Genomic DNA, 24486 nt, shown 5'->3' on the forward strand with positions numbered 1-24486 from the left:
TTGAATTACAGGTTTTCCTTAGAGCAAACTTGAGTCTTCCAGAAACTGTCTTTACTTTTCTCGGCAAAGTAAAATTGGCTTTCTGTGCCTAAGGGGAAGAAAGGCTCCAGAGAGACTTATAAAATGTGGGCCTGGAATAGTTTGTAGTTTGTACACCTGGGTGTCAGAGGAGCCCACAGAATCAGAGGCAGATGACGGTGTTCGCTGGGAGCAGAGGCACTGGGAGCTGCTACCCTTGTGGGGAACCCTGAACCCCGAGTTGGGCAACTTGGTTAGCTTATCCTTGGGCCAGAGTTTAAATCTGTGGAGGCCACCACGGACGCTATGCACGTCTCATTCACTCATTCGTTCATTTCCTCATCCATTCCAAACCGATGTCTGTGATTTGCGAGAACGTGAAAGCAAACAGAACCTGGAACAGAACTGGGATCAGACAGACCTGGGCTCCCCTCTGGCCCAGCCGCTAGCAATGGGGTGGCCCAAATCCTTCCGCCGATTCTGCAAACTCATTCTGCACATCTGCTGTGAGCCGGGCAGTGCCGGGGGCCCAGGACACAGCCTTGGACAAACCACACGTGGGGTTGCAGGTGACAAAGCCCGGTGCAAACATTCCCCATACGGAGCCTTATTCCTGTTCAGCAAAATGGCGCTTACGCGGATTAAACTACAGAATGTGAGACAAGGCCTAGAACTCAGCAAATGCTCAACAAACGTTAATTGTAACGATCATGATCCAGTCCCAGGTTCCAGGAGCAGCAAAGGAGCTAAGGAGTGCCCCCAAAATGACCGGGGGAGTTAGGTTAGTCCGAGGGAGTCACTGAGGGGTGGCCGGTGCCTTCTCCGCAGGGTGACGGGGGGACAGGTGAGCTGAGAGGAGGCGCACAGGTGTGGCAGAGTGAGGGATGGGCGGAAGGGGATGTGGAGGGGCACACGCGTCTATCTGCAAGTGAGCAAGTGTGAATAAATGGGCAGAGCTGCGTGGCCCACAAAGGCCCACATGTCCCCCCCTCAGATGGTCCCTATCTCCGTGGGCCCCAGGCCAGACGTCATGGCTTCAAAGGATCACCCAGGACCACCCCTCCCCCCGCCACCCCCATGCAGCCAGGTTCAGTGTCTGGCCCGTCCTCACCCTGACACCTGGTCTGCCACCCCACCCTTTGCTTCCCTGTCCCAGGCCAGACCCACATTCTCTCCCCCATGGCTCTAGATGTCTCCCATCTCCCCACACCATGGCCTCTTAAGGCCATTGTCTGATGTGCCCTTCTAATCTGTCACTCCCTTGTCCCTAAGGCCTCCAAGGCTCCTTAACACCTCAAACAGGGGCTCCCACTGGGGGCGGTTCTGCCGCTGCCTCCCCGGGGCTGTCCGGCAACGTCTGGGCTCTCACATCTGCTCTCGTATCTCGTGGGCAGAGGCCAGGGATGTTACTAGACCTCCCAAACGCACAGGGTGGCCCTGCCCCAACACAGAACTGCCCAGCCCGTAACGCTAGAAGTGCAGAGGTTAGGAGATCCTGGTCTAAAGGAAAAAGACATAAGCGTTTCAGAACCTGAGACTTTTTATAACTGTCCCCTGCCCAGCGCATCCCATGTCCCACCACACCCTGCCTTGGGCTTCTGGGCCCAGCCAGCCACTGGCAATGCTCAAGCATCTGGAGCTCTTGGAACTTTCTGTCCCTTTCCACCTAGAACAAACGTCCTGGCCCAACTTGTCTGCCTGGCCAACTTCTCCCCTTGCTAGTCTCAGCTCAAAATCATGGCCTGACTTAGTTTCCTCTCCTATGTCCTGAGAGAGAGAGAGATGGGGGGGGGGGGGGGGGGGAGAGGAGGAGAAGAGGAGGAGGGTAGGGGTGTGGAGAGGAGAAACAGCTCAAGGAAAGGGAACGGAGAGGAAAGAGAGAGGGTGGGCATATCGAAAAAGACAGAGAACCAGAATCAGGTACTGACCCCACCTGACTCTTAATTCTTCTTCCTCACTGTTTTATGGGCCAAATGTTGAATGGTGTCAATAACCATTTGGCCAAGCTGACTACTAAACTCGTGAAAAAAGCCACTGGACCAGCTGTACCTGCCCTGAAAGTTGCTAAAATGACGCGAGTGTCCGGCCAGACGGCTGAAATGCCCCCACACGCATGTGAGATCCACGGCCGGGCTTGCAGGGGTGTCTGCAGAGCTCGCCAGTGAGAAGGCCAGACCCCCGAGCTGATTCCCAGGAAAAGAAATGTGACCCCAGCCTCTCCCCAGCAGGCCCCAAGCCTCAGGGGTTTGGGTACAAGTAACTTGGGTTTCTTGTACTTTTCCAGCAGTTTAATGAAAATGAATCATCGCGAAATAGACGGTCCAGGCTTTCCAAAGTCCGCGGGCCAAACGGGCTCAGTTTCTCACTTGACATTTGAGCCCAGAGGGTTGATCCGGGGGTAGAGGGAGGCTTCCCTGCCCCACTAGGAACAGGCAGGGGGTCGGAGCTTTCTGTCTCTGAAGCATGTTCTCCAAGGGTGCCCTTTTGAAAGCTCCAGAGAGCATCGGGGTTGCTTTTAGCCGCGGGCTGTCTGGCTTTGGGCCCAGGGCCTGGGGAGAATAGCGGTTTTGTTTCCTTGGATGAGTTTTTCAATCCATCAGCCTAAATGAGTACAAGATGGCGAGACCATTGGCCAGCAGGCTCTGGGGGAAGAGAAGAAACGACCTAACCTCCTTAGCATTGGCACTGGGGGTCCTACTTGCCAGCTCCCCAGACTGAGATGGGGTGACTCTTTGAAGGCAGAAACATTTAGATACAAGGGCCGTGTGCCATTAAAACAAATCCAGTTGCAGTGCATGACTTAAGGGCTGCAAAGCACACAAAAGCAAGCCCAGGGTGAGAAAGAGGTGCATGAGAGGAGCTGCTATCTACCTGCAGAGACCCCCGCGCCCGGTCCCCCAGCACACACCCCTGCAGACTGTCAGGTTGGAGGAGGAAGACAGGCGAAGCGTGGGTGTGGGGTGAGAGCCCTGATCCAGACAACCTGGCTTCGGATCCTGGCTCCACCACTTCCCTAAAACCTAACCCGCCACCTTCTTATGAGAACTCCAACTCCAGCTCCACCATCTCTGCACACAAAACGGGTCTGGGATGTAAAGAGATTCGTGGTGCCCGGCTCACAGTGCTGGGAAGCTCGTGGGGGGTGGGAGCTGCTGAAACAAGCCCTGGATGCAGCTCCCCACCACGAGCCCCAGGTCCGCGGGTCCCACACGTAAGACTGTCACCTTTGTTCACCACATTCTGCTCACAGCTGAGCCTGGAGGAAGTTGAGGGCTGTAACTGAGGTAACCTGGGTCGCAAAACCCAACTGGCCTCTCTCTCTGCTGCTGGGCGCCTCTGCTGGGACAGAGACGTCCCACAGGGATGTCAGAAGAGGAACCAAATAGTGACTGAACTAGAGAAGACCAACACTACTGTTTTCCATTTTAATTTACAAGGACAAGGGCTGCCAAGAGCAGGAAGAAAAATCACGTTTTTTTCTTCCAGCACAAGATGATGAAAGGGAGAGCTCGGAACCGATTACACGTATCAGCAGCACCCTCTGTCCAGGCTCCTTGGCCACCTCGGGGTCCAAAGCACACTCATAATGTAAGGAGGCCTAAAACCTCCATCTGCAAGCTCCCCAAAGGTTCTGGGATTGTCTGAGGCCCCGCTGCTCAGGAGAAGAGTGAAGGAGGGGCGCGTGGGTGGCTCAGTCGATTGAGCATCTGACTTTGGCCCAGGTCATGATCTCGCGGTTCACAAGTTCGAGCCCCGCGTCTGGCTCTGTGCTGACAGCTCAGAGCCTGGAGGCTGCTTCAGATTCTGTGTCTCCCTCTCTCTCTGCCCCTCCCCCACTCACACTCTGTGTCTCTCTCTCAAAAATAAATAAAACATAAAAATATTTTTAAAAAAAGAACAAGAGTGAAGGAACCCCTTCCCACTCTCTCACGACAGGACACTGTTGGGATTCTCTGAGACAGGAAAGCACAGTGGTCAAGACAGTAGCTGTCACCCTCAGCTGAACAGTAGAATCACCAGAGGAGCTGTTAATAAAACTCCCCGTGTTCTGGTTGCTCTCAGACTGATGAAACCGGCGCCTCTGGGTGCAGGGTCCTGGCATCCATTCATATGTTTCTGGGTCGTTCTGAATCGCTGGGCTGGGAGCCTGGCTTTTCCACCCAGACTGCCTGGCTTCAAGCCCACTTCAAATGTCACTTCCTAAACTACATGACCCTGGACAAGTCGTTTCCTGCTTGCACCTGTTTCCTCATTCATAACACAAGAATAATTCTAGGCTGACCATGGTGGTCAGGGTGAAAAGGCCACGTGCATAGTGACTGGGACATAATCTAAGCCAACTACTTGTTAGTTGTGACGATGGCAATGTTTCTGAGTAATAATGGCCATTTATAATGGCTAGAATCCAATACAATTCAGAGGTCAGGACTGCAGGCTCTGGGTTTCACCGCCTGGCAAGGCAGGGGCTGGGCTGGGGACAGGGAGGCTCCTGGGGCAAACCAGAAACAGGTCTCTCAGGGAGTCCTGGGAGCCCCGGCTGCCTGGGCCCAGACCTTGGCTCTGCAGGGTACTGGCCATGGAGCTCTACCGTCTCACCTGCAGATGAAGCGAATATTCACAGGCTCCTCATGTGTGCACTGAGGGGAATAGTTACAGGAACCTCATGGGGTTGGTGTGAGGCTTAAATTGAAATAATACACACAAAGAAGTCAGCAGGAACCCGGACACACGTGCGTGGGAGGGAGGGGGACACGAGTGACCCATATGTAGATGGATGTTTGCTTCAAGTACCAGTGAGGCTTCGATTCTTGGGGGGCTGCAGATGTACTCCGATCTGCATCTGGTGACAACTTTGGACCCTATGTAATTTCGCACACGCCTGCTGGAGTCCATAGGAAACATGGATGGATGGAGGTGGACGTGCAGGTCATGGACCTGCAAATTCCCTGCTCTGGCTCGCTGAGGGTAGCTCCTGGGCCCCGAGCACCTAACTCCCCCAAGCCCCGGGGGGCAGCCGTCTCTTCACAGGCCACTTCTGACCGTATCTCCTTGGCCCTACTGCCCTGAGATGGCAGGGACAGAAACTGGCCTAAAAGAACCCCAATCTCCAGATACTCAGGATTCATCCCGAGGGCTGTGGTGCAGAGAATCCATAGGACTGAAGGAAGCTGGTCCTGGCATTTTGTCTTTTATGACACCGTCTTTTCTCATCCTCCGGATGAGAACTAGCCAATGTGGTGGCCACTGGCCACATGTGGCTATTTAAAGGCAAACAGATGAAAATTAAATAAAATTTTTAAAATTCAACTCTTTAGTCACGCTGGCCATGTTTCAATGGCTGCATTGGCCCTATGTGGCCCCCACCTAAGCCGCAGAGAGAGAACATTCCTATCACGGTGGGTGGCACTGCACTAGTCCAAGAGTCAGCAAGCCGTGGCCCCCAGGCCAAATCCAGGCTGTGGACTGTGAGCTAAGAACAGTTTTTATCTTTTGAAAGGATACAATGAAACAGAGCAGAATCTGCAAGAGACATAGATGGTCCTCAAATATTTGCTATCTGGTCTTTTACATAACAGTCTGCCACACCCTACTCTAGACCCCACGCACCTTGTGAGTGAGGTCCCAGTGGGATTCCCTGNTGTGTCTTGATTGCTAAAACGGGGCTTGTCCCCGCCGGGAGAATAAAGACAATACAGGCTGCATTCTGAAGAGCCCAGTGAGCAAACATTTTACACCAGGCGGCTGAAGACAAGTTGGCCATCACCCACCTCAAGACATAGAAGGATGGAGTTGAGGATGATAGGATTCAGGGGGACCGTAAAATACGTATTGATGGTTCTGGATTAAAACCACAGAATAAAACAACTCTCCGCAAGCCCGTACGGATGTAAATGAATGACCGAGGAAATGCAAATCAAAACCACCATGCGATATCATAACCTCATACCTGTTAGAATGACCACCATCAAAAACACAAGAGGTAACAAGAGTTGGTGAGGATGTGGAGTAAAGGAACCCTCGTGCGCGCGCCGTTGGTGGGAGTGCAAACTGGTGCAGCCACTGTGGGAAACGGTATGGAGGCTCCTCAAAGAGGTGTGAATAGAACTGCTACATGATCCAGCAATTTCACGGCTGGGTATTTATCTGAAGGAAGTGGAAATACTAACTCAAAGAGATACTGCACCCCTGTGCTCACAGCATTATTTATAATAGCCAAGACATGGAAACAAGACATCGATGGATGGATGAATGTATAAAAACAATGGAGCATGTGCGTGTACAGGGAGAGAGAGAGAGACAAAGTGTGATATACATGTATGTATATACACACACATATACACACATAAAACTATGATATACTGTATATATGTATTGTATAGATATATACATGTATTGTATATATATACACACACACAATACAAACTATACATAATACACAATATTTTTATGCTTTATATAAAATTTATATAAGTATATATAAAATATATGTATATAATTTATGTATATAAAAGATTCATTCATGTGGAAAAAAGGGTATCCTGCAATTTGTGACAAGAGGGACAGCCCTTGAGGGCATTATGCTAAGTGAAATAAGTCAGACAGAGAAAGACAAATACCATATGATCCCACTTATACTTGGAAACTAAAAAATGTTTTACAAAGATAAAGAAAAATGGACTGGCAGTTGCCAGGGGCAGAGGGTAGGAATGGGAAAACTAAGTGAAGGTGGTTCAAAGGTACAAACTTCCAGAAGCTATAAAATAAAGCCCTCACGGGGATGTAATATACCACATGGTACCCAGTTAACAATACTATTGTATATTTGAAAGTTGCCAAGAATAGATCTTAAAAGTTCTCATCACAAGGAAAAAAATTGTAACTATGTGTGGTGATGAACGTTAACTAAACTTATTGTAGTAATCATTTTATAATATATACATGTATCAAATCGTACACCTGAAACTAGTATAATGTTATATGTCAATTATATCTCAATAAAAAAATGCATCCCTGAATGATCGAATGAAGGAATAAATAAGGGGAAAGTGACAGCTCTTCCTTACAGAAGGATTCCAATCAACTAATCTAGAGGGAATGATGGGAATAGAAAATCACAATTAGACAAACACTATGAGAATAATCTTTGCTGGCGAGAATCATTGAAGGATGCTGAGGATTTGACGTAAGAGGATGATGAGAAACAAGATATTTACACACTTTGAGAGGTTCCCAGAAGACACTTGTTAGTTACAAAGGGAATAATGCTCTCTCCACACAGAAGGAAGCTGGCAGGTACCAATTTAGCCAAGTGATGGAGGTTACCATCCTCAGTAATAAGAAGCACCATGTCCCTCCTGACAGGATGCATTGAGAAGGACACAGCATCATCTCTATGGTATTCTTGTCAAAAATGCCTAACCTTGGGGCGCCTGGGTGGCTCAGTCGGTTAAGCGTCCGACTTTGGCTCAGGTCACGATCTCATGGTTCATGGGTTCGAGCCCCGCATCAGGCTCTGGGCTGACAGCTCAGAGCCTGGAGTCTGTTTCAGATTCTGTGTCTCCTCTCTCTGCCCCTCCCCAGCTCGTGCTCTGTCTCTCTCTGTCTCAAAAATAAATACACGTTAAAAAAATTTTTTTAAAGCCTGACCTCAGTCTAATTGGGAGAAAACAGCAAACCAACCCACACTGAAGGTTAATTCACAGAATAACTGACCAGTACCCTTCAAAGGTGTCAAGGTCATGACGCTCAAGAAAAGACCAAAGAACTCTCACAGATTCTAAGGAGAAGGGACAGCTAAATGCCCCATGGCACTCTGGGCTGGATCCTGGACCAGAAAAGGATTAGTGGGAAAACGGACAAATNGGTAAATGAGAATTAATTTTCAGATTTCGTTCATTGCCCTAGGGTTATTTAAGGTGTGGACAGCAGAAACTGGGTTAGGGTATATAAGAGCTCTATGCCTTTTATAATTTTTCTGTCTACAGTGATTTCAACATACAGTGTGTCTTTTTAAAAAGATATTCTGTCTTCTACTCCCAGTCAGTGGCTCTCAGGCACACATGGTCCAAACACTTCCCCCGAGCTGCACATAGCTGGCCTGCTTCTCACTTTCTGAATTTCACCGACAAGCTCCAGCTACTCACCCCTCTGGGAGCCGCAGAGAGACAGCAGCACAGGTGGGCCAGGCGGCAGCTTCAGGACCGGTCCCATCTGGGGTCAAGCTCCAGCTCCATCAGCTGCCGGCTGAGCACCTGGATGTTCCCTTGGCTGGCTTCATCAGCGTTCATGTCACCTCCTCAGAGAAGCCCTCCCTGACCACCCGAGCTAATCTTCCTTCCCTCCCCCCATATACCTGGTTTTTGTTCTTTAAGAGCACTGACCTTCCCTAAAATGTGTTTTATTTCCTGAAGGGCACATCGACTCTCTAAAACAACGTTCTTGCTTCCTTACCTGTTTACTAGGGCATTTCCCGCCCCCCCCCGACCCCCACTCTCCCGTGAGGCCCTCCACTGCCCTGACCAGGGCGGTATCCTCAGCTGCCAGCCCAGGGTCAGGCCTGCAGTGGCTGCTCAGTACCCCTACAAAGGCTGACAGGGGTACCCCCTCCTCTCTCGAGGTTTCCCTTAGTGGGTGGCCCAGGTCCTGCCCCGCACAGGTCTCCGTGTGCCCGTGTGAATAGGACGAGGCGGCGGTGACTTACTCATAAAACTCTGCCGCTGGAGTGAACTTGTACTTGGAGTACTTGGTGTGGTTGCCCAGCACGGAGCTGTTGAGGAGCTTGGGGTCGGTGCAGTTGGGGCTGTTCCAGGCGTGGCCGCAGTCAGTCCAGGGCAGCTTGAAGGTGAAGGAGGAGAAGAGGTAGTAGAGCGACCAGGCAATGATGACGTTGTAGTAGAAGCCGACGTAGATGGCGATGAGGATTACAGCATAGCCGACTCCTGCGGCGGGGGCAGACAGGGGTCAGGCACGGGCTTCCCCAGGCCCAGCCCCACAGCCACCTCTCCCGAGGAGCCAGCCCCGACCACCACGGCACCACCCGGCCCCTCTGCCCCTCCTTCTCAGAAGCAGATGGTCAGAGCCTCACCTCTGTGCCCTGGGAACCCACCAGCCCTTTGCCTGGGTGCTCTCTCTTGTCACTGGAGCCCTTCGGCCCACTCATCAGGCAGGGCAGACGTGCCAGGGCCCGAATGTCCCCGGGCAGCAGCCAGAGTATACTTGCTGGAGGGTGTGGAGACCCCGGAGTATGAGCACCCCCGGCCCCGTACCCCTTGGCCAGAGTAACAGTGAGGCAGGCTAATGCTTTCTCCCAGTGGGATGGGTCCCTGCTCCTCGGTGGAACGGGCTTGAGACATACCTTTTACTGGCTGACACCCTCCCCTCTGTCCCTCATGGTCTTTCCTAAAATCCCCTCCCTGAATAACTCCCTACACAAACCTTTGTCTCAGGATCTGCTTCTGGGGACCCCAAACAACCAGTCCCTGATTAGCACCTTAGCCCTGTGTGTTCTCCTGGCCCCACTTTCAACCATCTGCTCCATGCGTGTGCCAGTCTCATCTTCCTGAATACGCCGGAAGCTCCTCTTGGGCTAGCTCGTTCTACGGCTTTTGCCTACAGTAAGTAGACATTTGTTTGTTTATTTGTTTTGTTTTGCCTGTGTAGCATCGACTAAGGGAGTAGCCTTATATGTTCTTGGCCTGTGAGGTTTAGCTGAGGCTAATCCTTCACTTCCTTGATCTGGCTGTAGGCACACGACTCAGGCCTGGCCAATCAGAGTTCTGCTTCCCCATAGCCACAGGGATTGGTTGATAGGTGGGCATACGACTCAAGTAAAACCAATGGGAGTCTTCTCTGGGATCTTTACTGGGGAAGGAAGGTGTGTTTGATTTACTTTGTCGCTGTTCAACTTGGTAGGATTTACTCTTGCTGTTGCTGATGGCCAGTTTTGCTAGCACCTGAGAAGAATATGCCGGAGATCGATGCTAACACTGACTTCAGACAGAGAGAGGTGGAGAGAGATTCTGGATAGTATTATTCAAGGACCTGGATCAAGCTGTACCTGAAGCTAGCAGAAACTCTTGGGCTTAACTGTATCCTAAACCAATAACTCTTTTTACATTAAAGCCACTTTGAGTGGGATTTCTCGAAATTAAACTGAAGAAACCCAATACACTTGTCATTTAAGCCTCTTACCAGCCTGTGTCTATTACAGGACTGAGTACATAGAAGGTAGTCAGGAGGCAGATACCAGCTGAGAAGAGGCTCAGAGGAATCATACTGGCCCTCAGTGCCACCTGGGCCCTGAGAGACACTCATTCTGGCTCCACCCCCTTCCCACAGACGTATGGGGGCCAAGAAATGGCAGTTGCTATGCATATTTGCCCCAGATGTGCCCCAAGTCCCAAATGTGATCAGTTAGTTGTGGCTGTTGTATTAAGGGTTGTGAGACAGGTTTTTAGCTGAGCCCAGAAAGGTCCATGATCAGCTTATCATGTCTGCCATGGGAGCAAGAGGGGGGGGCAGGAGCACATGTGTTGAGTACCTCTGGCACTTCTGTAAATATTTCCCACACGGGAACAGACACCCTCTGATCAGTCAGCAGCAGAGGCTGGACTGGTACCCAGGCTGCCAGACTTTCTAGGCTAGGCTGTCATGGATGCACCAAATGCACTCCATGTAATTCGCCATGGTGGATGCTCTTGACCTTGCCAATACCCGTGAATCCCACGAGAGAGCTGTTCTATGCCTCAGATCCCACCTTCGGAGCAGTTTCTCCAGGGGCACCAAGGAAATCTTCTGGGCAATGCTTGACTCCCCTGGACTCATTCTTTACCTTTGAAGAATGGGCAGATCTTCCACACCGTGGCTGCCCCTTCTCGGTTGTACTGGCCCAGAGCCAACTCCATATAGAACAGGGGCATCCCAGCGATGATAAGAAACAGGGTGTACGGGATCAGAAAGGCACCTGGAGGACACAGAGGCAGAGCGTGACCCCCTGGAACCCCGCCAGCCTTGCGCCTGCCTCCTGCACCTGCCTGGATCAATGTCTTCCAGAGCCCAAGTGTCCTTATTTTTCTGCTCTCTGGCCACTTCCCAAGGGGTGGATCATGGCAGGGAAAGAGGCTGACGCACTCAATACAAATAATCATAACAGTAATAGTAACCGCTGTGGGACCAGGAAAAGCATCACTATGATAATGAGGTTGTGTGGGGTCAAATCAGCAAAATCTGGGTTAATCAAAGCTGAACAAGCTTGCTTCTGGCAGGATTCTCCTGGCCTTGGGTCCACAAGCACACACCGTGAAATGTCTTATACAAGACGCTTATAGGGACAGTCTTTACTAAATTCATTTAAATGCAGAGCCTTTTCCTTCATGGACCACCACTCTGGGAATGCCAATCGCCCCAAACCCTCCTTTTATCGTCAGAAAATTGACATCAGAGAGGGAGAGACAGTGCCCAAAGTCACACATGATTGAGTTTCTAACTTTGCTTATATTTATCTCATTTTAAGGCCACATGGGGCTTTCCCGAACACAACCTTACTGGATTCTTAGTTTCACAACTACTCAGAGACATCATCAGACAGGGTCAGACAGTCCTCCAACTCCGGGGGAAACTGAGGGCAGAGAAGGGAGTTGAATCAGTCCTGGTTTTGCTACTGGTAAGGGACAGAAGCAGGATTCACATTCAGGTCTTCGAACGCATCAGGCTCCCACTGCTACAGGCAATGCATCAGGCAAATAATCCCTGGAGCGAGTGTCCGACCAGGGAAGCTACCCACCCCCTGTTGCAGAAACATTGCAGAAACCAGTGAGGGCCGCTGGCCACGGGCAGCAACTCGTCCCCAGAGAATTCCTGCTGGGCTGAGACATGTGTGAGTTTCAAAGATGCTGCTCCGCGTGCCCGGCAGCCTGGGGTGAGCTCACCAGGCTCTGACGCCGCGAGGTGACTCACTGGGATGGATCTGTGCCATGTCAGCCCAGGCTGCAAGCGTGACCGCAGCAAAATGCCAGCTCCTTTTCCTGACGCAGCTGGAGGTGGCAAGGCCAGATCCACACTCGTCCCCGCCTCTGGCCTTTGGCTGAGATGCTGTAACCTTGGAAACCAAATACTCTCTGGCCCACCCACACCAGGGAAGTGCAGAAACTGGGAAATATTAACGACAGTAGCATGAGAAATATAACATCCTGTGCTGTGTTCCAGGCACTTTCAGTGCAAAGTCCCAGTCGATCTTCACAGTAACCCTAAGAGGCAGAGATGACTGCCATCCCCATTTTCCAAATGTGAAAACTGAGGCTCCAAGCTAGTGGAGAAGTATGCCAAAGTCCCATAGCACCCTGGGATCAAACTCACTCAGCTACTCAGACTAAGTCCCCACTTTCTTTCCAGGGCTTCTCCTCCGTAAGCCCAGGGCTCTTAAGAACAAAGCACGAAGTACTGGCCCCAGTGCTCAGAGATCCAGCCCCTTCCATAGCAAGAGATGGACCAGCACTGTGTGTGCAGGAAAGAAACTACCAGGGAATGAGTACCTCCCATGGATATGTAGGCACTGGATACTGGACATCTGTGATCCCATCTACCTTACCCAGAAAAATCTGAGGTAGCAATTTCTATACCCATTTTTGAGAGGAGGAAACTGAGGCTCAGAGAAATCCAGCGACTTGACCAAGGTCACCCAGCCAGTAAGCGATGGTCTGGGGTTTGGGCCTAAGTCTGCCTGCCTCTGGAGCTCCAGAGCTATTCCCCACATATTGTGTAGACTCCAGAATATTCCAGCTTTAGTGAAAGGACATGAGTCTGAACAGGGTCTTAGAGGGGAGGATGCCCTGAAACTGGGTATCTGGGGCCAGCCTAGCCATCTAGTCAGTTGGTCATACACTCTGGTCAAATACTCCATCACCTACTCCATGCTGGACTTCTGTGAATGCCCGTGCACCAACCTTTTTCTTCCCCTCCGCATTTCTCACTTTCAAACTCCACCTTGTCCCTCTCCCACACCGAGAGGGCTGACCTGACCCCTGACCCCACGTCTGTCCACGGCACTGGCAGTAATGGTGGTGGTGACAGTGCTGATGCTGGTAATGCTGACAGAGGTAGTTGGTGGTGGTGAGGGCGACATTGGTGAACATCTGTTAGATGCCAAGCCACACACCGAGCTTTTATATAATTATTCATTTAAAATCACCCCTGAGAGGGGCGCCTGGGTGGCTTAGTCGGTTAAGCGTCTGACTTTCGCTTAGGTCATGATCTCGCGGTTCGTGGGTTCGAGCCCCGCGTCGGGCTCTGTGCTGACTGCCAGCTCAGAGCCTAGAGCCTGTTTCAGTCTGTGACTCCCTCTCTCTCTGACCCTCCCCTGCTCACGCTGTCTCTCTCTCTCTCCTAGAAATAAATAAAAAATATTAAAAAAATAAAAAATAAAAAAATAAAATCACCCCAGAGAGATAAGTACCACGAATTCCCACCAGCAGATGAGGAAATGGAGGCTAAGAAAGGCTAAGTTGCCCGTTCAGACTAGAAATCTGGACATCCCTTTGAGCCCCATCTGCCTGCAGCCACCTGCTATTGCCCTCAGGAGACGGGAGCCAGAAAGTAGGGAAATCGACGCATCTGACTGTTGAACAGTTCTGAAGACTGAGGTCGGTGACCCAAGGGGCAGCGGGGAAGGAAAAAGCCGGACTCACGGCTCAGATGTTGGCACTGAGGTTTGCTACTGACAAGCTGACGTTCTTTTCTACAACGAAGGGAAAGAGCAACGTCGGCCAACAAACCAGGCGTCTCCCTCGGGCCAGTTTCCTCCACTCCAGGCCTCCAGGTAGCACTGCCAACAGGTAGGTGAGTTGCCCAGTCTGACACTCGTTTCCTCTTGTGCTTGGCTGGGGGTGCCGCAGAGGAGGTTAGGCGGAGGATGACCAGTCTACACAAGCCCGAGGCTCTTCTCTGTGAGTGCGTGTGATGTGGGGCAGCCACCGCTTCAGGAGGAAACGGCCCAAGCACACTCCAGAATGACTGAGCAGCTGAGTGTGAATAAAAACCAGAAAGCCGCCCAGTGGCCCCTGCCTTATTCTTTTTTTTTTTTTAATATTTTTATTTATTTCTAGGAGAGAGAGAGAGAGAGAGAGACAGCATGAGCAGGGGAGGGTCAGAGAGAGAGGGAGATACAGACTCTGAAATAGGCTCCAGGCTCTGAGCTGGCAGTCAGCACAGAGACCGACGCGGGGCTCAAACCCACAAACCGCGAGATCATGACCTGAGCGAAAGTCGGACGCTTAACCAACTAAGCCACGAGGGCGCCCCAACCCCTGCCTTATTCTGAAAGAAAACATCAACCAGCTGGCTGCTCCAAGCCCCCTTGCAGAAAGATCTGGAAGAAGTTGGGGCAGAGCTGGAGAGCCAGAAAGGGGTTTCAGGGATGACTGAGGCCAACCGAGGAGGCCTCTCTTAAAAACAGCCCTGTAACAGCTCCTGGGATTGCAAACTTTCTAGAAGCTACTGCCCTGCAAGGCCCATAACCACTACATTCCCACGGGCCTGCTACATCTTCACATGTGGCATTACCAGCTGCAACCAGCCTGGCACAGGGTCTGAGAACCTCAGGGGCCACAGCCCACAATCCTGTCTGGACTCTGGAATGCTCTGGGTATGCAGGTCCTAGTGTGCAGACCTTGAGAAGCACCCACAGGGCATATCTCCTGAGGCTCTCGGCTCCTGGCAGTCTTCACCACAAACACACGCACACAGACGCACACCCGTGCACACTCGTGATCTTTCTGCACAGCGACACACACAAACACACGAGGAAAGAACCATCGGCTGCAAAAGAGACTCTGCCCAATGGCCTTCGGATGAATTTAGTATGGAAAGCATCTTCCTATCACCTCTAACCCAGGGCACACTGCCTGCCACCTCCCCACTAAAGGGGAACCCTATGGTCAGAGAGAGGTTCTGGAATCTTCTGTACAAATGCCTAGCCCTCAGGAAGCGAAGCCCAGGGGCACTAAGTTCCGAGTGGGACGCCCTGGGGCAGGTGAGGAAGGCAAAAGAGAGGAGCTCAGGAAAGGGGCGGGACTGTCTGCAGGAGCCTCAGCAAGGGGCAGTAGGGCCCAGGCCCGCTGGGGATTTGGGGTGAGGTGGGGAGTGTGTGACCAGGGAGGGGCTGCAGGAAGGAGAGGTGGGTCCCTCACGGAACCCACTTCCCCGTCTGCGGAGACCCAGATTCCTCAAACTGTCAAGAAGCGAACTGGCCCCTCGGTGCCCGTGGCTCAGCTGCGGATGGTCAGTGGCTGCGGCTTTCACCGGAGTTCCAAGAAAACCTTGGTCAGTGCCGAGAGTGGCTGGATTTGCGGCCCCTCCCGGAACAGCCCGAAGGCATAGCAGACAAAAGGGTGCAGGAGAAGGTTCGATCTGCGATCCCCGCAGGCACACGGGTGGGGCAGGGGCAGAGTGGCCATGAGATCCACGCCGCACATGGCCGTGGTCTTCCACGTGACCAACTGGGCCGCACCTTTTAAACCAAACCTGCTCTCTCTTCTTGCCTAAACAACTGGACCTTCATAATGGTTCCATCATAAGGTTCAGTTTGGGAGCCCGCCCCTCTGAGAGCTCTGCGCCGCAACATGCTGGGAAAGGGGAGCCCCGTCTGCCCTGCGCCTCACTTCTTCCCCACTTCAGCTATGTCCAGCGACACGCCAGGCCTTCTGCACATATATGTGGACTCTTGGCACCTACATGACCAAGCTCTGTCCACACCCCTGCAGACCACGGGTCTCTGGGATCCCTTGGGGCCCGTGCACTTGCATCAAAGTCCACATTACAGAAGGGATGAGGTGAGAGGCCCACGTAGACCCAGAAGGCGGTTGGGGTATCTGCACAAGGAATTACAGGGAATGGTACCTACAGTGGGGGCGGGGCAGTGCTCTGGGTGGGCAGGCTGCCTTGGCCGTGGCCTCGGTGAGAAGGGAAGGAGGGCAGAGCAGGGCTCTCTATGGCACAGGACCCGGGCAGCCCCCTGTGGCACAGCATGGAAGTGACACAGCATGGAAGTGACACAGCATGGAACACAGATACAGTAAGACCTTGGTCTGGGAACATAGTTTGCTCCAGAAACATGCTTCCAAATCCAAAGCACTTGTGTGTGAAAGCGAATTTCCCCATAATAAATCATGGAAACTCAGATGATTCGTTCCACAACCCAAAAAAATATTCATTGAAAAATGATTGCGATATTGTAATATAACACAAAATAATAAAGAAAATACAAAATATTAAAAAACAATTAACCTGTGCTTGCCTTTGAAACACTTCGTGGCTGGTGTGAGGGAGACCAGAGGAGGGTTACTGTGCAGGATGACTTTCACTATCACTGACAGAATCACTGCTATCTGCTGGCTCAATGGAATCTTTTTCTTTTCGTGCAACTTTAACAAGAAGCTTATCCAATGACCTAGAAGGAAGCCAAGCATTCCTAAGCTGACTCTGGTATGGAAAAGCAAAGGACTGTCCATATGAAGTGACAAAACTACACTAGTGTCCGTTGTGGGCACCTTCCAGTGCTCTGTAAAATCACGGATTTCTGCCAAACACGCGGCCTGAGACCGAGCATCTGAGCATAGGAGACCATTACCTGCAAACCCGCAGAGAGACAGAGAGAGAGAGAGAGAACCATTGGCTCAATTGTGATCATGTGACATTCAGTGTCCCGTACTACTCGTATTGCAAGACATCACTCATTTATCAAGTTAACATTTTTTAGAAACGTTTGCTCGTCTTGCAGAACACTCAAAATACAAGTTACTCGCAATCCAAGGTTTGACTCTGTTTGGTCTCTGCTCTGGATTTCTGAGACAGAACTCTTAAAACCCCCTTGTAATTTTCCTTTTCTATTTTTAGTGTTTATTCATTTAGTCTGAGAGAGAGAGAGAGAGAAAGAGAGAAAGATAGAGAGAGAGAGAGAGAGAGAACACAAATACACGAGCAGGAGAGGGACAGAGAGAAAAATCCCAAGCAGGCTCCACGCTGTCAGCACAGAGCCCCACACTGGGCTCAGTCTCACGAAGTGTGTGACTATGACCTGAGCCCAAATCAACAGTCAGATGTCCAACCGACTGAGCTACCCAGGTGCCCCAAACCCTTGTAATTTTCTGAGTGGGGATGATAGGAATGTCTCACACAGATCTCCTAAATCCCTTGGAGTATTCTGGATGATGGGAGTATCTTTTGTTCTAATGAGGCAATGCTTGCTGAGCTCCTGAGTGGGGGCTGGTCACCAGGAAAGCCAAACCCTGATTAGAAGCTTGGAAGTTTCAGCCCCAGGCTCCAACCTGAGGAAAGAAAGAAGGGCTGGAGATTAGGCTAATATCGATTACGCCCATATGATGATACTTCCATAAAAATCTCTGAACTATGGAGCTTGGAAAACTTCCAGGTTGGTGAACATAGGCACATGCCAGGATGGGGCACACCCCACATTCCATAATAGCAGAGGCTTCTGCACTCAAGACTCTTCCAGAACTTGCCCCATACCCCTCCTCACCAGTAGCCTTTACCACACCCTTCGTAACAAACTGGAAATGTAAGTGTGTGCTTCCCTGAGTTCTAGGAGCTGCTGTAGCAAATTACTGACCTGAAGAGAGGATCGTGGAAACCCTGAGCTACAGCCAGGTGACCAGAAGCACAGGGGACAGCTTGAGGCCCATGGGTGGCATCTGACGTGGGGGCAGTCTGGTGGGACTGAGCGCTTAACCTGTGGGATCTGCCAGCTCCAGGTGGACAGTGTCAGGACTGAATTGTAGGATACCCACTGGGGTCTGGAGAGCTAGAGAATTGGCCAGGGTGGGGAAGTACGGATGACAGCATCTACACCCCGGGTTCGCTGTGAGAGCTGGAGATGATGGAGGAGAAGTAAGTACCGGGTGCCTAGCAGGTGCTGTGTAAATGGGAATCACATCCTACCATCACACCGCAGAGCGCGTGCAATGCACCTTTGTAGACTGGAAATCGCAGGCTGATAAGCGCCTGTGCGGGTCCCACGCAGAATGCAATGTTGAATGCATGCTGGAGGCTCTCAGCACAGGAGGGCATTAAGGCAGCCCCCAGGGCCCTTCATGTCCCTGTCCCCAGTGAGGCCGGCTACTCCCCCCGAGGCCATCCCCATTGCCGAGGTGCAAATGGCCAGCTGAGGCTCTGCCGAACCTGGCAGCCGACCTCTCCCTCCCGGCGCTGCTTTTCCACCTTCCCCGAATCCCTCCCCCGCAGCCTTCACTTTCCACCTTCTTTTTGTCCTTAGCACCACGGGGAACAAAACAGACCGGTCTTGTCCAAAGCAATGCTGTGCACACTGGGTGTCCGGCATGGCGCCACCAGCCACCCCCACCCCCGAGTCTTTGCCAGTTAAACAGCTGGCTTCACACGGCCATTTCTTTAGGGAAACGCTCCAGTGCTTATAATAAACCAAGCCCAGATCGTTCCTGTTTGTCAACACAGACTCTGCCCAGGGTATTGGAACCGTGTGGTGACGACGCATGTTTCCTCCCCCCAGGTCTTCTGCCCCTGCTGACTAGCCCCAGGATCCCTTTAACCCCAGCCCGAGTGGAGTCTCCCAGCTCTTGACTCCTCCTGACTTTTACCGAGATCGGCCAGGGGCGTGGACGCACACCTCTGCACGAATTCTTATTGCTCCGGGAGGAGGTTCCACGTAAAATGAGCTGCACGGTCATTTTAGGGGCTTCCCACTGACGTCTGGGCCTTAGCTCTGAGACCGGGGAACATCCCCAGCAAGGAAACACGCCTGCTTCCTGATGGATTAACATCCCTGCCCCCTTCAGGAGGACAGAGGGGGCTAAAAGCAGGGAAACTAGCGTTGGGGCTCCCCTCCTTGTGGGGCAATTCTCTCTCTGCTGTCAACTTTGCAGGGTCTGACCTGACATTTATTAATGATCTTGGGCTCTCCATATAGCTCCTTGAAGGTTCAGGTGTCCTGTCCCCATTCTGGTCTCTTTAAGATGAACAAATAAGAGGGTGGCTGGGATGCTCAGAGCTATATTATAGAGGGCAATCCAAGTCATGAAGAACAGTAGATACTCATCTCCCTCATCTGCGATATAATACTTCTAATAACAGAACCCAAAATGACGTTTGCCTTTAGGGTGTTTACAATAGACTATGAGCTCCCTAAAGATGGGGATTGCCTTTTGCTCATCTCCACGTTCCTGGCATTAGATGGGCATGTCGGAAATGTTTTCTGGTGAAAGAAATGGTTCCCAGCAGTGACTCACATGGAGATGCAGCTAATGAAACTCCCAGGGCCTTCCTCCACTTGCATTGTGACCTAATGCCTACTTAGGCAGTTGGGTCTGGGACCTCGGGACAGGGTGTAACATTTATCCCCATGAAATCCCATCTTGCTGGGAACAGCTTCTCTAGATCGTTTTTGGCCGGCTAGAAGCAATGAGCCCCATCGCGCTGATGACCTCAGATTAAAGTCTCAGCTCTGGCCCCTGATGAGCACCTCATTCCCGCAAACTCATCAGCGGAGGGCACGCCAGCCAGCCAGCTCATGTGCACCTGAGCTGAACCATCAATGTCAGGCGTGGCCAGCTCGGGGGGTAGACGGCCTCCTACAGCCAGGCGGGACGTAAGAGCACGGAGTTTGCAAACCTCTGAGCTCCACACCAGCCACTGCTTCACAGCCAGCCTCCAGAAGCCCAGATATTTTGGCCCAGAGGGTTTCCCCCATGGGCTGTGGATATCTGAGATGGTCAGCTTACTTGGGAAAGGAGGAGAACCTTATTTGGGGCCAGAACCACATCTCAGGGGACCCGGCACGGAAATGTTACTCCCCATTTCCCAGGTGGGGAAAGCGCAGTGGGGCGAGGCTGGACTGCCGAAACATGGAGCAAAGCCTGGGTCTTGATTCGTGATTCTCCATGACCCAGACGTGCCTCATCTCCAGCTTATTCCCCTTCCTCGACTCCTTCCTAGAATCAATTCTGCTTGCTCCAAAATCAGGACGCCACTGGGTCTAGCCTGCAGTTAACAATCACTAAATGATAACAATAATAGGAGCAGGTCCATTTCTTGAACCCCCACAATGGGGCAGACACAGTTTCGAGGGCTTTGCATGCCCTGCTGGAAGGTATACCCTTTCCCCTTCTCTGGACAAGAAAACGGAGGCCCAGAGAGGAGGACTCCAAGTCTACCTTTCCAGGGAGTGTCAGGCTTAGATGCAAATGTGGGTCTGTCTAAACCTAGAGACCTTATGTCTGACAGCACAGGACTCGTCTCAAACGCAAGCAGCCATTGCCAAGACCCCTTCCCTGGCAGAGAGACCCAGTCGATCTGCTTACTCCTCCCCGGACACCAGCACGGACCAGGCCCAAGGCCACCAGTGTAGGGGGAGAATCTAGCACCCTGAAAATAGCCCCACTGCCTGGCACTCTCTGTTTGAGAAGGTTCCGAACAAAGCCCTGGAATTTCCAAGACTGGCTTTCCTCATCGGCAGCCTCCCCCACTGTGCGTCCCAGCAGCTGGCCTACGGGAAGATGTTCAGACAGGCTCACCTTTCCCAGGAATTTATTCAGAAAGTATTAGCCAGGGGCCTAAGCTACTGGCACCTTTATCCTTTCAAAACACCCTCCAGTACAGGCCCAGCGTGAACAGCCAGACATGGACGTTACTTTGGTAAAACTGGCACCAGGGCTAGTAAATAACAGGGTGGGTGAATCCTGGCCTAGGGGCAGAGCCAAGCCAGGTCATTGGAGAGGGACAGCTCTCGGGGTCACCTGTGCTCAGCTCCAGCTGTAGTGGGGAACCCGGACGTAGAGAGGGGCTGGGCCATGCCCACAGAAACAGCTGAGAGTCACACTTGGGTCTTTTGACTCCTTCCACAATTACAGGACACCCACTTGCCAACACGCTTGCCCATCTCAGGGGCTCACTTTAGAATTACATTTAGGAATTGATCCCCAAGAAGCAGCCAGGAGGTCTCAGCAGAGATCAAGCTGAGAAAAGGCCAGCTGAGCTCCCCCAGAGGGGTGGGGAGAAAAGGAGCTGCCTTCGAGTCTGAGATGGAAATGGGAGGCTGCGCCACTCCCCTGTCATCCATGGCCATCCCAGCCGTGGAAATGGAAATTCACCGGTACAGCTTCCCCACCCTTTAGCCTGGCATTCAAGGTCTCCGGGGCCCGGCCCCAACTTGTCTCTCTGCCCGTATCTCTGGTGGCTTGCCCTCCTGCCAGCCCGCACCCCTAGTCTCTGCAATGATCGCACGTGCGTTCTGGAACAAGAATGCCTTCTACCTTCTCCAGGCTTGTCTGTGCACCTCCCATCCCTTCCTTGGGGCTGTGCTCCAAACACGGTCCACCTGCAAATCTTTCCCAAGCAGCCCCTCCTCCGGCCTTTAGGGCACTTGTCACCTCTCCCACCCACGTCACACATCATCAAAATGTTGTTACAGAAAAGCAGCAGCTACCTTTACTGAGGCCATGCTCTCTGCCTGGCTCTCCACTGTCATTATCACATCATCACGTCCCCACCCCTCTGAGCTGAGAGCCGTTCTTTCCATTTGACAGATGAGGATGTGGAGGCTTGAGAGGCTGCCCCAAATCACACTGCCGGGAGTTGGAACCTGGGACTCCACAGTCAAGGACAGGTGGCCCCACCCCCACCAGCGTACGCTGTCTCTCTCGGTTAGTTACTCTTTCTGCATAGGCAGTAGGTCTTTGAGAGCTTGGACCATTTTCATTCATTTGTTGGGTAGCTTCTATCGCATTCCAGGATCTAGACCTTACTTTGGGCATTAGAAATGGAAGAAAAAGTTACAGCTTATGCTCTCAGTGTGCCCCAGTCTGTGTGGGTGACAGATACACAGATAAATGACGGAACGACTCGGGTGCATGATATACAGGGCTAGCAGACCAAGTAGGGGGCGCTTCTGGCCAAATTTGCCTACAGACTGGAGCCTGTAACACATGGGCTGCGTTTGAGCCCTGAGCACCTGGTGCGTTGCCTTGCGGACAGCAGGCACTCATAGTTGGTGGCAATGGCCAAGTGAGCACACAGTGTCAGCGAGAGCCCCAGAATACCCATCTAGCTGATGTGTGCACTTGGTCATCTGGGGTCCCTTCAGTTTCACCCGACACTTATCACGGTGGAAATGGCGTGGGGCGGCATGACACTTCAGGTGACAGAAGCTCCTGATAGGCAGCTGTGGTGATGGCTGTATCTAGGTGACCACCCCTCCCCAGAGCCTAGCGCTGTGCCTCACACCAGGGAGGAACCGATAAATATTGCTGATTAGTGATACAGCCTTCTGCCATCTAGGGGACACGCAGTCTCGGATGGTCACTGAGGTCACGCTGGATGGTGCACCTTAGGGTGTCTCAGTCTGTCTTCTGTTCACCACCACCCCGCCTGCTAAAACTACATGGGTTCTCCATTTTCTCCCTTCCGGGGTCCAAAGGGCCAGGATTCTTAAACCTGACCAGACTCTTGAGAGGCAAACATGGGAAGTGTATCACCTCTGAGTCACGCTTCCCATTTCTCAACCAAAGCAAGTGTCCAGAGCAAACGCTGGAGCAAATAGCTGGGTCCCAGACCCTATGGGGCAGATCACGAGCTTTCCCTTTACCTGGTTCTAGAAACACTTGCCCTGCCGCCTTCTGACACCCTGGCATCCTGAGCCACTGCCAGGCGGGATGGCCCAGTAAGTAGAGAGAAGTTTCTGGAGCTGGGCCTCCGTTTGCCAGATTCTTCCTTCCCGTCATTTTTCCAGGCTCACTGCAAGGCGTCCCTGAACTCACTCTAGCAAATGAGCGCAGGACTGGGTGGTTTGGGCACCCAGGAGCAAAGGCCCTCAAGAAGGAGCTAGGGTCTTTGGGACCTTGTGTCCTGCCCCCTAGGCCACTCTTCCAGGGCTCAGCCCTTTGCTTGGGCTGTTGTTGGGCCTCTAGACTTGCATCCCAGGCAAGTAGGTGTGTCACTCCGCTCGGGTAAGGGGAGAGAGCCTGGCTATTTCCAGTGGAGTTTTCTCCAGGCCCCTCTCCCACTCCACCCTGTACTGTGGCCAAGGACCCGGATTGGGGGGGCGGGGGCGGGGGCGGGGAAGGCTTTCTCCCAATCCCCCAGGCCTCCAGCCTCAAGCATCAAGCCAGTTCATGGTCCCCAGTGACCCAGGTCCTACCTAGGCTGTGCACTCTGGCCCCTCCAGCAAAACAAGCACCAACCTGAGAGTGGAGTTCTCTGACACTAGCTTCTCTTTGAGTGTCTCTGTTCCCAAGTCTCTGTCCCCAAGAGTGCAGGGCCTCCCAAGTGCCTTCAGGGAACCCACATCCTCTCTCCCCCTTTGGCCCAGAGGTCCCTGCCCTGCCCCAGGACTCAGAGCGCTGGAGTTAGGGTCACCATGTGCCTGGCTGTCACGTCCTGTGCACTTCCCGCACCCCTTCCCGAGCTCTCCAAATCCCCACCTCTCTTCCTGAGAACCATCAAAAGATCACCCAACTGAGGGTCTCCGGGTTTTGTCTTTCCACCCACGCGCCTATCACTGTCCAGGGGCAAGCCTCCACTTCCCTCTTCCACCAGGGACTCCAACCCTTTTCCCGTGAGCCCTGTCCAGACCCTTCTGCGCTCCAGACTGGCTCGCGGGCTTCCTCTTCTCCCGCGCATCCCATCCTCCCTCTCAGCCCTGGTCCTGGCCACCGCTGCGGCCAGGTAGCCCCCCAAGTCCAAGCCCCAGCCCATCAGGAGGCTCACCGCCACCATTCTTGTAGCAGAGGTAGGGGAAGCGCCACACGTTGGCCAGGTCCACCGCGAAGCCGATCACGGACAGCAGGAAGTCGATCTTTTTGCCCCAGGTCTCGCGGGGCTGCTCGTCGCCATCGCGGGACGCCAGGAGACACTGGACGCCGTTGCGCTCTTTCACCACCAGCAGCTCCGCGGCTTTGCGCCCTTGCACCGGCTGCTCGGGCCCCGCGTCTGCCCCGCTGTTCTCCGGCTGCACCTGCGGCTTCATCCGCGCCAGAAGCATGGGTGCGGTTGGCGAGGGGGCCGTCAGCGGTACTGGGAGCACGCGAGGCTCTGCCTGATAAAAGGAAAAGATGTGGTCAGTAAGCCATCCCGCCCTACTCCCGGGAGCGCGGGGACAGAGCGGCCAGCGCGCACGGAGCGGACGTAGGGTTCCCCACAAGCCGCGCGCGTCTGGTGGTAAAATTTGGAAACAGTGGTAGTGGCGCGGAACTGAGACGGAACTTAGAGTTGGAGACCAACCCTGCCGGCCCTGCGGGTCTGGTCCCGGACGGACCCCACAGCGCTTCCCTCATTCGCCCGCTCCCTCTCGCCCCCAAATGGCTGGGCTGGGACACGCGGAGGCGGAGGTGTCCGGGGCGGCGACCCTGCCGGTGCCGTTGGCTGCCCCCTGTCCCCCAGGTCGGATCTGTGCCACCTCCGGCAGCCCCAGGAGCCACTTACCCGTCGGCA

At 52.8% G+C, this 24486-nt stretch overlaps 1 protein-coding gene across 1 annotated transcript in view; it reads right to left on the bottom strand.

Moving 5' to 3' along the window:
* Positions 1-24037, bottom strand: part of SLC6A2 (solute carrier family 6 member 2) — a 45933-nt gene extending 21896 nt beyond the window's left edge. The window contains exons 1-3 of the mRNA XM_077751326.1: positions 23764-24037; positions 10850-10981; positions 8720-8957 (exon numbers count right to left, since the gene is read on the bottom strand). Of these exons, the coding sequence (XP_077607452.1) occupies positions 8720-8957; positions 10850-10981; positions 23764-24037 (644 nt within the window). The remainder of the gene's footprint in view (positions 1-8719; positions 8958-10849; positions 10982-23763) is intronic.
* Between the last annotated feature and the right edge of the window lie 449 nt (positions 24038-24486).

Source organism: Crocuta crocuta, unplaced genomic scaffold, assembly GCF_008692635.1.
Source record: "Crocuta crocuta isolate KB4526 unplaced genomic scaffold, BGI_CrCroc_1.0 scaffold124, whole genome shotgun sequence".
NCBI classification, from domain to species: Eukaryota; Metazoa; Chordata; class Mammalia; order Carnivora; family Hyaenidae; genus Crocuta; species Crocuta crocuta.